A 15,988-nucleotide genomic window follows, 5' to 3' on the forward strand; every position below is an offset into this window, starting at 1 on the left:
TTTCAGTGCCTGCAGGTAGGCCCTTTCGTCCACTGCGTTTCACTGCAGGCGAATGGTGTTTTTGTTTTCGGTCTCTTCCTCTCTGGATCCTCTCGAGATGAGCTACAGGCCCTGCCTGGAGATGACAGCAGGTCAAGCACTTAATACAACAAAGCAAGCAGAGAGATTTGTTATGTCATCAGAAATAGCTATTCTTTTCCCGTTCTACTTAATTGCAAGATTCTGGCAGCGCTCAGCTGATCTATGCTATCATCCAAAGGTAGGGTTGCCAGGTCCCTCTTCGCTACCGGTGGGAGGTTTTGGGGGCGGAGCCTGAGGAGGGCGGGGTTTGGGAAGGGGAGGGACTTCAATGCCACAGAGCCCAATGGCCAAAGTGGCCATTTTCTCCAGGTGAACAGATCAGACTAAGACTGTTGATATCCAGGTTCCAATTCCCATTCAGTAATGAAGCTTACTGGGCCCAGTTGATCTTACAAAGCTTGGCCTACTTAGCAGGATGGTTGTGAAGATAAAATATGGGGAGGACCCCTGCAGAGGTATGGGGGGCTCCCTCCTTGGAAATCTTTCGGAGGGATACAACCAGAGCACCATGGCCAGCTGAGGTCTCTTGGTCGTTTTGGCAGTGGAAGTGTTACGCACTGATAGAGTAGCATAGATGGGACAGAGAGTTGCAGGCTGGATTAAAGAGAGGGAGGGATTTATGACAACATTCCATCACATTTTTTTCAATAATTGGACATCCGAAATATAACTATAAAGTACCTATTTATTAATTTAGCACATTTTTATTCCACCCTTCCTCCAAGGAACTCAGCACACATCATTCAGCTCTCCAACATTTTATCCTCAGAGCAACCCCATGAAGTACTATAGGCTAAGAGAGAGAGACCAGAGGTACCCTAGCAAGCCTCCATGGCAGAGTACGGGTTTGAACCCAGGTTCCCCTGCTCCCGGTCTAACCACTACACCACACTCTCTATTCATCTATCTATCATGCAGTTTAGGCACTGCAGTTGTGAACTTATTGGAGTCCATTGTCTTTGTGTTGTAGACTTCCCGACTTGGTATTGTTGTAGACTCACCAACTTGCCTGGTGGGGGCTGTGGTTCAGTGGAAGAGCCTCTGCTTTGCCTGCAGAAGGTCCTGGGTTAAATCCCTGGCATCTCCAGGTCTGAACAACGTATGACACACCGGCCCATGACCTACATCTGATGGTTTATTATGAGTTCAATACACTAGCTGATTTTGCTTCCTGTTGGAACTGTAAAAAAATAAAAGGAGATAAGGACCTCGGGAGCAGCAACAGGTGGCTAAAGGGCTTGGCAGGTGAGATTCAAAGGCACATTGGGTCAGGTGTTCATGCAGTTTAGGCACTATAGCTGTGAATGGACACAACTTATCAATATTGACCTTGATGGTCTGATGGTCTGATTTAGTGTAGGGCAGCTTCATGTTGTGTTCATTTGATCAGAATCCTATTTGATCAGAATCCTATTTTTGTGCTGAAGTCTAATATCAACAGGCAGTTCACATATATGATAACCATTCTTTATTAGAAGAAGAGATGGTTTTTATATGCCGACTTTCTCTACCACTTAAGGAAGAATCAAACCGGCTTACAATCACCTTCCCTTCCCCTCCCCACAACAGACACCCTGTGAGGTAGGTGGAGCTGAGAGAGCTCTAAGAGATTAGTGTCCACCACTCATGTGGAGGAGTGGGGAATCAAACCCGGTTCTCCAGATCAGAGTCCGCCACTCCAAACCACTGCTCTTAACCACTCCATTACGCTGGCTCCCAGCATATGTCCTTTTTTACTTAAGAAGAAGATGTGGCCACATTTCTGAACCTAAACAAATTGGACCAGTTTCTGATGTTACAGAAGAAATGCGATCAACTGAATGTTTTGCACATTCAGCTAATGTTGTGTTCTCTAATATTCAATGGGGAACTTTATTTTTATTTATTTATTTAGAACATTTCTATGCTGCCTTTCCAGCCAATTCAGGGGCCCCAAACATTTCCACTTGTGCAATGTTCATCTTATGAGATAATATGATGGGGCTTGATAAAGGAAGAGGGGAATACTGGAATACGCAGTACAACCCTCCCTTTCTTCCTCTCCTTCAGTTAATCATTGCCACCTCCAGTTTTCTAACTCTTAACTGCCCTCTTTCCTAGCAGCTGGATGAGGGAAGGAGCCACACATCCAGCCCTCATTTGCACATGTGGGTGCCAGCTAGGAATTGGTGCATAGAAGTCTGCATCTATGCATAAATATCCCTTAGCTTGACAGGCCATTAGTCTGTTCAAATTTCCCTTCAAGTATTATAAGAAGCGATTACATACACATTTAGCTAGCCATGATCTATTTATAATGTCTGAACCAGCTCTTTAAAGAAATTCCACTGTTTCTTTAAAAAAATAAAGTTGTAATTAAAACAAATCTTTAAACCCATTGCATGTGTCCCAGACTCATAATTTGACAATGTCCAACAGAAATTGGAAACAGAACATCCCATATCACAATGCCTTTGTCTACATCTGTGACATAGTCACGTTGGGAATACTGTGTAAAGGACTGGGTGACTTCAGCTTTTAAAAAGATGCTTTAGAGCTGTATAAGTGCAGAAAAGGGCAACCAAATGAACATGGTGCACCTTCCCACCGAGCAAAGATGTTTGAGGTTTTCTAGTGGGGAGAAAAGATTACTGAAGTCTATTGCTTTCACTTCCTGCTTGTGGGCTTCCAGGAGATATCTAATTGGTGACTGTGGGAAATGGGATTCAGTACTGGATAAACATTTTATCTAATCCAGGAGGAACAGCCTTATCATAATTGACATTCTGCACTAATTATTCCATAGACCCAAACCTACCTGATACCTACGTGTCTATTAGCATCTGAGAAAGTACTTTGAATTCCCTCCTACGCAGGGTGCTTTCCCAAAGAGATGTGATAGAAAGCATGTATTCCATTTTATAGGAAATGGAGTCATGATCTACAACCCAATGAAAAACAGCTGCATGCTAACAATGTAATCCTAAACACAGTTATATCCTAAGTACATTAAGTCTGTGGGCTCAGAAGAGTGTAACTCATGAACTCGAGGCTGCTTTAAACTGAATCAGATCTTTGATCCCTCAAGATCTGTATTGTCTACCCAGACTGGCAGCAGTTTTCCAGGGTCTTAGGTAGAGGTCTTTCACATCACCTACTACTCAGTCCCTTTAACTGGAGATGGTGGGGATTGAACCTGGGACCTTCTGCATCCCAACCATATGCTTTTCCACTGAGCCACAGCCCCTACCCAAATAGATATACTTTCCTTAATGGAATCATTTCTGTGAAGGCACACGAAGCTGCCTTATGTTGACTCAGCCCATTCGCCCATCAAGGTCAGTACTGTCTACTCAGACTGCGGCTCTCCAGGGTCTCAGATTCAGGTCTTTCACATTAACTACTGCCAGGTCCTTTGAACTGGAGATGCCAGGGATCGAACCTGGAACCTTTTGCTTGCAAAGATGATGCTCTTCCACTGAGCCACAGCCCTTCAGAATCTACCTATGATTCTGCTGGAACTCAAACCTGGAATCTTTTAATCCATTCACCCTCTAGAAGTCCAATGCGATATCTGTTGCACTACAGAGCCACCTAACTCTGCTTAGGATGGCACCTCAGTTCACCTAACTATAACTGGATCTCCTGCTGACTTCTTTTAGCATGAAGCACAATAGTAAGAGCCTGCCAATTTGATCTAAACTCCTCCCTGCACGAAGTAGCTGTTTGCCTTTGCCCTGTTCTGGTCCAATGGGTGCCTGGCCCTCTCCCAACACTACAACTGCATTTCGTTAAAAAGAACAAGGTTCTTCTATTTAACATAGAGTTTGGCTCTTAGATTAACAGGAATTATGTTTTGTATTTTCTTAAATCAGATTATAAACCATGAGTTCAGCTCCTGCAAAACAGGCTTCACATTGTCAAGAGATCTGATCATGGTCTCCCCACACCTAACCCACCTCGTACCCAGACTTGACAGCCAGAGTTTCCGTTACATAGGGCTGTCAGAAGGCCTGGAGAAAACTGTCTCGCCTCTTTAATAGAGGCTTAACGTGTGGGAAAGGGGAAGCCAATGCTTTTCGTGGCATGCAGGTAAACATCATCCCTGAATAAATGACGTCCCATTAAGCCTCTATTAAGGAGACATTTTCCTCTATGTCCATTAGCAACCATACTTACAAGCAGGGGAGAAGTACAGTTCATATCCCTGTGTGCTCCCAAATGCTAGAATGGCAGGGGCTGTGGCTCAGTGGTAGAGCCTCTGCTTGGCATGCAGAAGGTCCCAGGTTCAATCCCCAGCATCTCCAGTTAAAGGGACTAGACAAGTAGGTGATGTGAAAGACCTCTGCCTGAGGCCCTGGAGAGCCGCTGCTGGTCTGAATAGACAATACTGACTTTGATGGACCAAGGGTCTGATTCAGTATAAGGCAGCTTCATGTAAACATCCGTCCCAGTAATGATCAGTTGGAATATATGATATTGTGTTCAATTTGCATGTGTACTTTCTACCCCCTGCAACTCAAGTCACTTTGCCAGACTGCAAATGAATCAGACTCCAACAAAACGTGGAGTACAAGGGCCGTTATCGTACCAATTGCAGCATACAATGTACTAAATCTGTGAAAGCAAACAGGTCTCAAGATGTCATGTAAAATTGCATAGGAAAAAAACTTATTATTTGCAAGTTACCTGTGCATTACTCCCGAGACAGCCAGTCTGGCTCGGTCACAAACAGAGGAAAGTGGATCAGGGCTCTGAAAGCACATCTCTGAAAATGGAATGTTTGAGTTTGCTAGATATCAATCCCAGCGGATGGACTAAAAGCACTGGCTTCTTGAGCATAAGACCAATAAATAACCTCCTAACTGATTAATGTGTGCGAAGTGCTAAATGTTTTGTGATTCGGCCACTGTCTGCTGAAAGTGACTACATGCATTTGCGTTAGCAAACAGCCCGGCTCTCCAAAAATAGCTGAAAAATAGTGACCTTTCTGTTCTGTCCAAGAATGAGCTGGATGTAGCTCAAAGGCTTCCATCTTCTTACAGCCACTGCAGTACAAGTTGTTACTTTTTCTGACCTGAAATGATTGATCACAAGAGTGGTGATTTTACTAGGTAATCTTGGGCCAGTCATTGGTTTGGTTCTTGTTAAATATCTCTGCTGATGAAAGATTTTCGACAGCAGAGGATGACTGCTTCCCCTCCCTTGCTCCCGCTGCAACCCAAAATGCCCCCACCTAGGGTTGCCAACCTCCAGGTACTAGGTGGAGATCTCCCGCTATTACAACTGATCTCTAGCTGATAGAGATCACTTCACCTGGAGAAAATGGCTGCTTTGGCAATTGGACAATGGCATTGAAGTCCCTCCCCTGCCCAAACCCCGCCCTCCTCAGGCTCCACCCCAAAAACTCCAGGTATTTCCCTACCCAGAGGTGGCAACCCTACCCCCACCCAATGCTTCTCCTGGGAGGCAGGAACCCCCAGGCACAGAGCAAAGGGAGTCAGATGTCTGCTGCAGGACTTTCCATCATCAGAAATGATCAACAGGATGGGACATGGCTCAGTGGTAGAGCATCTGCTTGGCAAGTAGAAGGTCCCAGGTTCTATCCCTGGCATTTCAAGATAACAGTTTCAAGTAGGAGGTGATGAGAAAGACCTCTACGTGAGACCCTGGAGAGCCTCTGCCAGTCTGAGTAGACAATACTGACCTTGATGGACTAAGGCTCTGATTCAGTATAAGGCAGCTTCATATATATTTTCGAATGTTCATATGTTCACGTGCATGCAACCCACTGTCTCAAACTTCCCTCAAAGGGGTGTTGTGAGGCTAATCTTGTATAATCCTATGGATGGCCCTCCCCAGCTTCCTTGGAGAAGAAAGTATATGAACAAAATCAAGAAATAAAAACACATTGCTGGTTGGGAGGCGATTCAGTCTCTTGTTGATGCAGCTCTGACTAGCTTTGTTTTAATTCCTAACATTTTAGCTAGCTGTTTTTCCCCCCAACTTTCTGTCCTTCTCATTACTTCTTAATCTTCTTGCTTGTTGTTATTTAGTTTCTGCTTCGAAAATGCTGATTTTGAGCGGCTCAATAGCCTTTTTGCCTCTCACCCTCAGAATGTTGAGCCTGGCCTGGCTAACTACGCTGGCAGGGGGAGGATGGGGGGGGGGCAGGGGGTTGCTTCTTTTTTTTATTTTAGTAATTTCATTTTACAAGAAATAAAAAAACTAATTCTGGTAGTTTCTGAGGCAAAAATACTTGTGATTAAACAAACAAAATCACCATGCAACTATTAAGACTGTTGGGGTAAGCTGTCAGCCTCACTGGAGAACATACAAATGAAACTTTCCAAAATTTATCCAACAGGTTACCTACTGTTGTGGGATATTGCAGAAGTGGATGATTTGCTATGGATGGCAGCATCATGCAACAGAGGCTAGTGTATTCCTGATGGGGCAACTTGGCTTTAGAACTCAAACTTTAGATTCTGGAGGGTTTCTGATACAACCCTTTCTGTCAAATCAACAGCAGATCTCTCAAATAACCACAGATGATACAAAACCAAACAAGTACAGCCCCTTTATGGCTATGCATCTTTTTTTTAAAAGGTGTTTTAGAATCTGATTGTAAGGACCAAAGGAAATTTTACAAATGCGTAAACACCTACCGCAAGCTGTCTTTCCCCCAAGAATTATAACCACATGGTAGAATGCATTTTTTCTCAGCACATACTAAACCACATTGAACAACTTCAGATACTGTCTGCGATCTTTGCAAGCAAGTCCATGCAACTTTCTAGCACCCCAGACATTTTTTGCAACCTATGCTCTCTCATGGATTACTTGCTGAGAGGCTATTCTTCTTGCTTGCCAAGGAAATCTAGGCAAGTAGCAACTAACCAGACTGAAATAAATCTGTAAGAATAATCTCTACTCATTAGGTAACAGTAAATGGAGGTCTGTGGAATCAGCCTTTCGTGGCAAGATCATTGAACAGCTACAACTTCCAAACTTGTGCAGGTTGCCATTTTGAATGGCCTTAACATGCGGCCTCCAGTACAGAGAAATGGCCAGTGTCTCAGAGATTCAGAGGGTGTCTAGAAAAAGAAGATTCTGGGTAAGCCTAAGTGTCGTTTTTCACAAAGCAAAGAACTGGTATTGCACACAGATGTATACATATGCCGCAAGCAACCCTGCACGCAGTTAGGATGCTTCCATGGAATTTAAACAGCCCGGTTACACAAAATTGCTGTCATGATGAACAAACAGGTTTACGGCTATAAACATAAATGAAACAGGCAGGTGAAGAAAAGGCTGCAAAACTTAGCTGCACATTGTACACCTTTGGGTCACCCTTTCTCGGCAGCGCATTGGTACAATATCGACATGCACATCCTATAGTTGCTACCGTTCACCGTCTTTACTGTGCTTTGTATCTTGCAAAAACATATTTGACCAGAAAGGGATTTGACAGAGGGATGAAACAAAGGAGTTTGTCTACCCCCGTCAACAATGCCGCTGTCGTACCACTTTCCATTCTCTCCAAGGCTAATGCCAGTCACCAGAGGAAAGAGGCACCATGAAAGAGGAAGTCTCTCAGCTATGCCAGGTTTGTAAATCAACTCAGAGGTCCTCAGTCGCCTCCTCACATTCTTCATGGAGCATAATGCTTAGTTTCTTTGGGTCCGAGGAGTGGTGGGCTCGGCTTTGCAAAAGAGACCCCAGGACCCGTAGGACCCTACAGCAGAAGGCCCTTAGCCGGGTGACGAGGTCCTCGTTGGCCGTCAGGTACAGCAGGGGGTTGAGGCAACTGTTCAGGCTGGCCAAGCCTCGAGTCACTTGGTAGCAGACGTAGATGTTTTTCAAAGTCTGGGTACAAAATCCCTGCAGTTGCCATCTGCGAGACAGCAAGTTAAGGTTCCTGAAGACGTGATAGGGTAGGAAGCAGACAGAGAAGAGCACCATCACCAAAACCGCCAGCTTGATGCTCCGGCGCTTGAGGTTGGGATCCACATTGCTGTTCCTCCGGAGGACCACGACCACGTGGCAGTAGCAGCCGATGATGATGAGGAAAGGGACGACGAAGCCAGTCATCGTGATGGCCAGGATGTAGGGCAGGTAGGCTTTCAAGTTCTCGTGGCCCGTCGTGTCGTGGCACCGAGTGCCTGTCGGGTCCATCTTGCTGAAGATGAAGTCAGGGGACAGCTGAAGAACGACCCAGCCCCAGACCAAGACGCTGAGCAAGAAAGCCGGGCTGAGTGTCTGGCACCTCCCCAGCATCCTGAGGGGGTACACGATGCCCAGGTAACGATGCACGCTGATGCAGGTCAGGAAGCCGATGCTGGCGTAAAGGTTGAGATGGAAGAGGGCCCGGGTCAGCCGGCACCACTCCTTGCCGAAGAACCAGACGCGGCCCTGGAGATAGTAGGACACCAGGAAGGGCAGCGTGATCACGTACACCAAGTCGGCCACACTGAGGTTGCACATCAGCACGCTGAGGGTGCTCCAGCTGCTCCTCCGAGAGCTGGCGCACAAGTTCCACAGGCCCAGTCCGTTCCCCAGAAGTCCCAGCAGGGAGACGACCAAGTAGACCGCGGGCAGGAACCACTCGGTGAAACCCGTGTTCACGGGACACACGATTTCAATGTCGGTGCCGCCGGCCAGGCTGAAGTTGGCCAAGACACCGGCCGTTGTTTCTTCCTTCAAGGCCATGATTCGGGCAAAGGTGGGCGGGAGAAAGGGGAGCCAGGGATCCACTGAAGGGGATCCTCCTGGGACGTGCAGTCAGGGAAAGGAGCAGCGACAGTACAGCCAGCGCCGGCAGAGGGTGACTCTCTGGATTCCCAAGTGAAGACACAGCAAAGAAGACGGCATGGGTGGGCAGTCAAGGGAGGCAGTGGGAGGGCCTTAGACCCCCAGGGGAGATCTGGGGGAGACAGGGGGTATCCAAAGAAGGAGAAAGGAGACGAAGGAGCCACAGGGCAGGGTCAGGGGCGCCTGGAGAAGGAAAGTGGGGAGGGAGAAGGAGAGGAGGGTCCAGGAGGGCTTCCTCGAGGGGGCGAATAGCGGAGAAGTCCTCGAAGGCGACAGACGGGACGCCAAAGTAACCCCCCCCCCAAAACCCAGGCGCCCAGCCTTCTTTCTCTTGCAGCTCCCAGGTCTCACCCCTCTCCGGCTGCTCGGAGACTTGCCCCGGGGGGGGGGGGGGCAAACACCGTCGCCTTCCGACGTGCGGGTCGGCGCCGAGGCAGGAGCGGCTCGTGGAAGCGGCTCCCCGGCTGCCGCGAGGCTGCGGCGCGTCGGGGCTTCAGGGCAGGCGGGACGGGACGGGACGGGACGGGACGGGGGGGAGAGGGAGGGACGGGGAGGGGCCCGGCAGCGAAAGTGAGACGGAAAGTAAAACGAAACGGCGTGGGAGGTCGTGGGGGGGGGGGAAGGTTCAGCCCAGGGTGCGGGAGAGGTGGGGAAGGGGAGCGGGGGGGGGGGAAGGAGGCATCGGCGCCCCTGAATTTGAACCCTGACCAGAACTGCTGGACATTTGGATCTGCCGCTCTCTAGAAGCACATTCCCCCCCCCTCCGAATGCTCCAAACTCAAAAACGAGCCCCCCAGGCAGAGTTTTGAGAATCGGGGTCAGAAAAACGTGCACCTAGAGCAGCGGGTCCCAAACCTTTCGGGCCGCCGCCCCCTTGGTTCCACAAACGCAGCCCCGGCGCCCCCTACCCTATCCAACAACACAGTTGAAGGGTCCCACCTCTAACGCCCCCCCTGCTGCCCCCTTGCCTCTTAGTGCCCCCCTAGGTAATCCCCCTCCCCCGGGGGGGGGGTGCTGCCCCCTTTGGGAACCACTGATCCAGAGGGAGCAGCAAATCCAAGGCGAAACCTCCCAGGCATAAACGGCCGCTGCTTTTGCAAAGTCGCGGGTTTTCTAAACCCCCAAACCGACGGGGCTCTTGTGGCGCCTGCCTGGCAGGCGAGCAGGAGTTCGTTCAGAGCATCGGTGTCGCCTTCGTGGCCCAGAAGCGCCCCCCCCCCTCCTTCAGACGGTCTGAGCGGATCCCTGCTGTGCAAACTTAGAAGAAGAAGAAGAGAAGAAGAAGAAGAAGAGAAGAAGAAGAAGACCACCGTGCCGTCGAGTCGCGACCGACCCCTGGCGATGCCGTCCACACGCGGCGTTGCAGGCAAGAGAGGAGCAGAGGGGCTTCGCCGTCGCCTTCCTCCTCCGCGTAGCAAGCCCGGTCCACGCGGGTGGTCTCCCTTCCGAGTACTAAGGCCGACCCTGCTTCCTTACTAAGCTGTGACCGCCTGGTGCTAAGCTGGGCGAAAGGAAAGTCGACGGGGGCCCAAGAAGTGCAGAAGCATCACATTCTGTAAACTCATGATCGAACCGAGGGCCATTTATGCACAGGAGGTTTGGCCCTGGATTTTCCGCTCTCTAGATGCACATTTTCCCCGTTCAAGTTCTAAAAACTCTGCATGGGGGCTTAGTTGAGTTTTGAGAATGGGGGAAATGTGCATCCAAAGAGTGGCAAATCCAAAGCAAAAACACCCATGCATAAATGGTCCAAGAAAGATACAGAGGCGGTTCACGAGTTATGCTAAACTAGTTAACACCTGTACTGTGTGGGGAGAACCAGGTTTCGCTAAAACAGCGAACCATTACAGTGAGGTGAGAAACCCAACTTTGATTCCACCTGGGTGGGGGAAGGTACACTGAAAACTATTAATCTTCTCTCCATGGAATTTAGCAACATGCCCAGAATACGTTTTCAAAATCCAACATGACAGTCAGATTGCATCTTCTAAGAGGGAAAGAAACTGAACACCTTCTTCGCTCTTGGTTTAGCAGACACCTCTTCACCTGTCATAGAATCATAGAGTTGGAAGGGACCACCAGGGTCATCTAGTCCAACCCCCAAGTTGCAAGTACATTTGTACACTCCCTTCCATCAAGGAGTTTAGGGAGGTGTACTTTGTTCTTCTGTCCCCATTTTATCCTCACACCAACCGTATGAAATAGATTAGCCGTGTGACTAGCCCAGGGTTGCCTAGTGAGGTGCATGGCAGATTGGGGAGGATTTGAACCCAGATCTTGTGGTTTCGAACCCCACACCCTACCACTACACTGTGCTGATTCTCATGTTGTTTTAGGTGCCACTGAAGACAGGAAAGCTTTATATGTTATCAGTGTAGGAGAATTAACTAGTTATCTTCAAGTGGGCTGTAAGTATGCAAGAAATATCTGTGCCATACTGCATGTAGGGTCATCAGATAATCATACCTGTGACTGACATATTGTAATGTTTTCCATGCTGGAATTTGATACTTTACAGACTAACACATTTTTTTTAAGTAAAAGCAGCAAACTACAACAATGACACTTTAGAGACTAACAAAATTTATTCCAGCCCCGCTTTTAATTTTTTAAAAAATTGTGTTAGTCTCTAAAGTATCATTGTTGTAGTTTGCTGCTACAGACTAACATTGGCTACCCAGCTGGAACTCCCCTCCCCTCCTCCCCTCTTGCACAATAACATTTTGACATGGTTTTTTAGCAGGACCTGCCGTGGTGCGTCAGCAGTCTCTAGTCCCAGGGAGGCAGGCTCCACAAGTTACCAAATTCCAGCATGGAAAACATTACGATGTGTCGCTCACAGGTATGATTAACTGATGACCCTACATGCAGTATGGCACAGATATGTCTTGCATACTTACGCCCCACTTGAAGATGACTAGTTAATAACTAGTTAATAATTAGTCAGAGCTTACTTCTTCAGATGCAGTGTAGCGTACATCCATAAAATCTGCAAACAACAGGAAAGTAGGAGGAAATGTCCCCCCCATGCTTTTGTTTGCAGCCCTCTTCCTCCTGTTTTTGCATTGGTGAAAATCTCAAAAAGGACATTGCAGAACTGGAAAAAGTACAGAATAGGGCAATCAAGATGATGAGGGGGTTTGAGCACTTTCCCTATGAGGAAAGGTTACATAGTCTGGACTTTTCAGTTTAGAAAAGAAATTACTAAAAGGAGACATGGTATTTAACTGGACAAAAATAGGGGTGACTGAAAATGAGCCTTTGTACCCTAACAAGTTTTTATGCTGGCTTTGCTATTCTAAAAGGACGATTGTCAAAGAAAACAAGGCCCCCATCCTTGGGCACTGATAAGATGGTACAGAGCAGCTACAAGAAGCTAGATACAATTTCTAAGCTGCATGAATGCGTCAATACCTGCCTATGTCTAATTGGATGGGATAATTTTTCTTTTGCAGTTCTTCCTTAGTAATGCTGCGATGTCATTAAAACTATAAAAGTTGTATGCATAATGAGCTCATTAGAACTTCCCTGTCTTCAAGTGACTTAGACTAGGTGAACTTCTCAGCTCGAGCTTTTAATAAAGGATTACTTTAACGGCTCTGTTTTGTTTGGAGTGCATCACTGGGCAACCCTCATTTGGAACCTGCAATAAATTCCCCATCACTAGCCACTCTCTCTGTCTCTCTCTCATATATATATTATAAGCCCTGGTGGCACAACACTTGAGAGAATCTTGTGGCAATGCATATTTTGGACTAGTTAACTCTTGCCTATCTGCATATTAGCTCATTCTGGCATGCAAGAGTACTAAAAGAGGAAATGCTATGATTTTGCCAGTCTCAAAGGGTTGTCAAAAATGGCTGTATGTCACAATCCCTTCTTTGCAAGATAATTGGCCTCTCAAACATAACCAAATATAGTCATTGGTTTTTGAAAAATCTCTACTTGTCCAGGATGAAGACTTGTAGATTATCATGTTCTCTGCTTGAGTGCACAGGTTTCAATTCTGTCATGGCTCTGATTTGTGAGAGATTGCGGCATATCTGGATCTCCTTCCTGGAACTCTGTCTGCTTTGCCATAATAAAAGATGACAGGTGGTTTGTGGGAAGCCCTACTTGTCAGATTCTAGCGCCAGTATTTCAGCTAATTCTGGATTTTTAGAGCATAAAAAATAAATAATGTTCTTTTGTGCTTGTCCTATTTGATTTCAGGGAGTGTTTGTTGTCCTGCCTGAAGCCTCTCTGGTCCAAATTAGCATCTGGCAAACTAGCCTCACTGGTCGAAATGTAAAAAAGTATGACTACTGCTGGTTTAAAAAAAAAAATCCTTCTTGTCAATCATGCTAGTTCTGGGCTTGTTTGTTTTTTGCTAGCCCTGAGCAAGTGAGCCTCCCTTCTCCTCTTTCACAGTGGGCCTTCCTTCTTCATACAGATGGGTCATACATGAAGAGCCAGCATGGTGTAGTGGTTAAGGTACTGGATTATGATCAGGGAAACCCAGGTTCAAATCCCCTTTCTGCCATGGAAGCTTGCTGGGTGATTTTGGGACAGTCACTCTCTTTCTTGGCCTAACTAGGGTTGCCAACCTCCAGGTACTAGCTGGAGATCTCTTGCTATTATAACTGATCTCTAGCTGATAGAGATCAGTTCACCTGGAGAAAAGGGCCACTTTGGCAACTGGACTCTATGGCATTGAAGTCCCACCCCAACCGCCACCCTCCTCAGGCTCCACCCTAGGGTTGTCAGGTCCCTCTTTGCCATTGGCAGGAGGTTTTGGGGAGGGCCTGAGGAGGGTGGGGTTTGGGGAGGGACTTCAATGCCATAGAGTCCAATTGCCAAAGTGGCCATTTTCTCCAGCTGAACTGGTCTCTATTGGCTGGAGATCAGTTGTAATGGCAGGAGATCTCTAGCGAGTACCTGGAGGTTGGCAACCCTATGCACACACAAGATCCCTGTCAATGAAAATCAGAACATCCATTGTCATTGCTGGAGGGCTGCTTTTCCTACGTAGCATCTTGAACAAGTGTAGTGTTTGTTTTTTGTAACCGTAGGATGGAGTGACAGATATTCACTTTTGCGACAGAAAGAAAGTGAGCTACCCTCAGTAAAATCACTGGGATGGAGGCCAAACCTGCCATCACCTGGAGTTTGGCAACCCTACTCCGCCCCCAAAATCTCCATGCATTTCCCAACCAGGAGCTGGCAATCCTAGGATAAAATGGAAGAGGACAGAATGATGTTCACCTCTCACAGCTTCTTGGTGGAATGCTAGGAATAAAATGTACTGAATAAATTAATACATGCACATATAGAGACTTGGAGTCTGGTCATCAGAGGCAATAGGGTGCAGAGCTGGGCTGGGGGGCTAGGCAGGGTGGACCCACCTGATGGCCACTGGTTGGGTTTCATGCACATCTCTTGTGGCCTTATGTGAACATCTGGTCCTGTACGCAGCCTGAACAACAATCAAGGGGCTTAGCTGCCTGCTGCCTCCACTTACTGACCACTGATGTCAGGTTTGCTTGTCACTATCTATTTCTTACATGTTTGTTTGTTCTGGACTCCAGGAAACCCATCACAGTCTTATGAGTCAGCTTTATAGCTTTTCAGAAATTTCTACAAGGATGCATTGCTCCCTGGAGCACTATCTCCATCTACTAAGGGGCTGGATCCAACCAATTTTTATGCTTGCAAAAAAGGAAGGAAAGAGTCCCCTCTAGCCACCCAAAAGGCTATGTTGGGGAGCCTGGCACCAGCATGGACAACTGGTACATGAAACAAAGGCTGTAATAAGGAGGGAAATTGTGTGAAATGGTTGGAAGTTGGATCCAACACAATGCATAAGAAAGTATAACAGCTGATTTTCAAAAAGCCCTGTTGTATCTATTGTATGTATACTAGCTCAGATTTCTCTTTAGAAATAATCAAACTATGCAGGGATGAACTTCTGGCAGCCAGATGGATTATATCAAATTATTACATGTCTGAATTTGTTACCTGGAATGTTATCTGTTTCTCTGACCAGATGTAGTAAAATATGACTGCCTTACATTAGCCCCTTCTCCCTTCCAGAGCTAGCTCAACTTAGTGTGTGCATCTGCTTCTCTCAGGGATTGTCAGAGATTGTTGTATGTGGATTACTGTCTCTGCCCCTGAGAAAGGTATACTTGACACTGGTCATTTCCACAGACTCACCATATTCCTGGTTGTTGTGGGGGTTTTTGGCAGTCAATCTACAAGCGTTGGAATCGGTTTGGGCATGGTGGTTCCGCAGGTCTGCCCTCCCTGTGCATTTTCACAATTGTGGAGTCAGTTTTTCTTCTGCACGTGCCTTAAATAATGAAGATTTTCAAGGAAGGTTGCTGTTGTCATTGGTGTCACAGTACCCCCCTTATTTAAAAAAAGCCCTAAAACATCAATGTGTCGATATAGTGTTGTAATGGTAGTTTAAGCAGTTTCTCTGAATTCCCATCTTTCTTTAAAAAAAGAAAAAGTCTCTAGCCCTTTCCCTCATGGAGATATAAGGGAAACGGCATATCTCGGTGAGGGAAAATGCTAGAGACTTACTTTACAAAAAAAAGAGCTGGGAATTCAGAGAACTTGCTTAAATTATCATTACAACACTACATTGATATATTGATATTTTAGGGCCTTTAAAAAAACTGAAACCACTTTTCAGGGTGAAGAAGGGGGAGGAGAGGAAGTGGTTTGACTATGACGACAGTCCAATCTTTTAAACGTGGGCTGGAGGTGGGTGGGAGTGGGTGAGAAAAAGAAAACTGACAGAAACATTACACAAGAAGAAAAAGCTTACTCAAAATTGTCTTCCAGGAAAAGATGAGGGTAAAAGTGGTTTCAAAAAAACTGGGGTGGGGGGAATGGGGAATAAGCAAAACAACAACACCACCAAAGTGAAAACTAAAGACACTAAAATACATGCAGAAATAGGGGATAAACTAATGCAGTATGGGGCTAGAACTGACAGAAAAACCCATGTGGAAAAGCCCACTGTTTTATTTCAAAGGAATCTACTTTCTATGTTTAGGCTGTTAGCTTAAACATAGAAAGTAGATTCCTTTGAAATGTGGTGTTGGAGGAAAATGTTACAGATACC

General features: G+C 46.7%; 1 protein-coding gene across 1 annotated transcript; it reads right to left on the bottom strand.

The window, feature by feature from the left end:
• Positions 1-7,683: 7,683 nt before the first annotated feature.
• Positions 7,684-8,772, bottom strand: LOC130473911 (P2Y purinoceptor 1-like). The gene has a single exon (XM_056845547.1). The coding sequence runs from the start codon at positions 8,770-8,772 to the stop codon at positions 7,684-7,686; it is 1,089 nt and encodes a 362-aa protein (XP_056701525.1).
• Between the last annotated feature and the right edge of the window lie 7,216 nt (positions 8,773-15,988).

This window comes from Euleptes europaea, chromosome 2, assembly GCF_029931775.1.
Source record: "Euleptes europaea isolate rEulEur1 chromosome 2, rEulEur1.hap1, whole genome shotgun sequence".
In the NCBI taxonomy this organism is placed as follows: domain Eukaryota; kingdom Metazoa; phylum Chordata; class Lepidosauria; order Squamata; family Sphaerodactylidae; genus Euleptes; species Euleptes europaea.

Excerpts from the sequence above, each read along its gene's own strand:
- LOC130473911 (XM_056845547.1), bottom strand. The coding sequence starts at position 8,772 with ATGGCCTTGAAGGAAGAAACAACGGCCGGTGTCTTGGCCAACTTCAGC.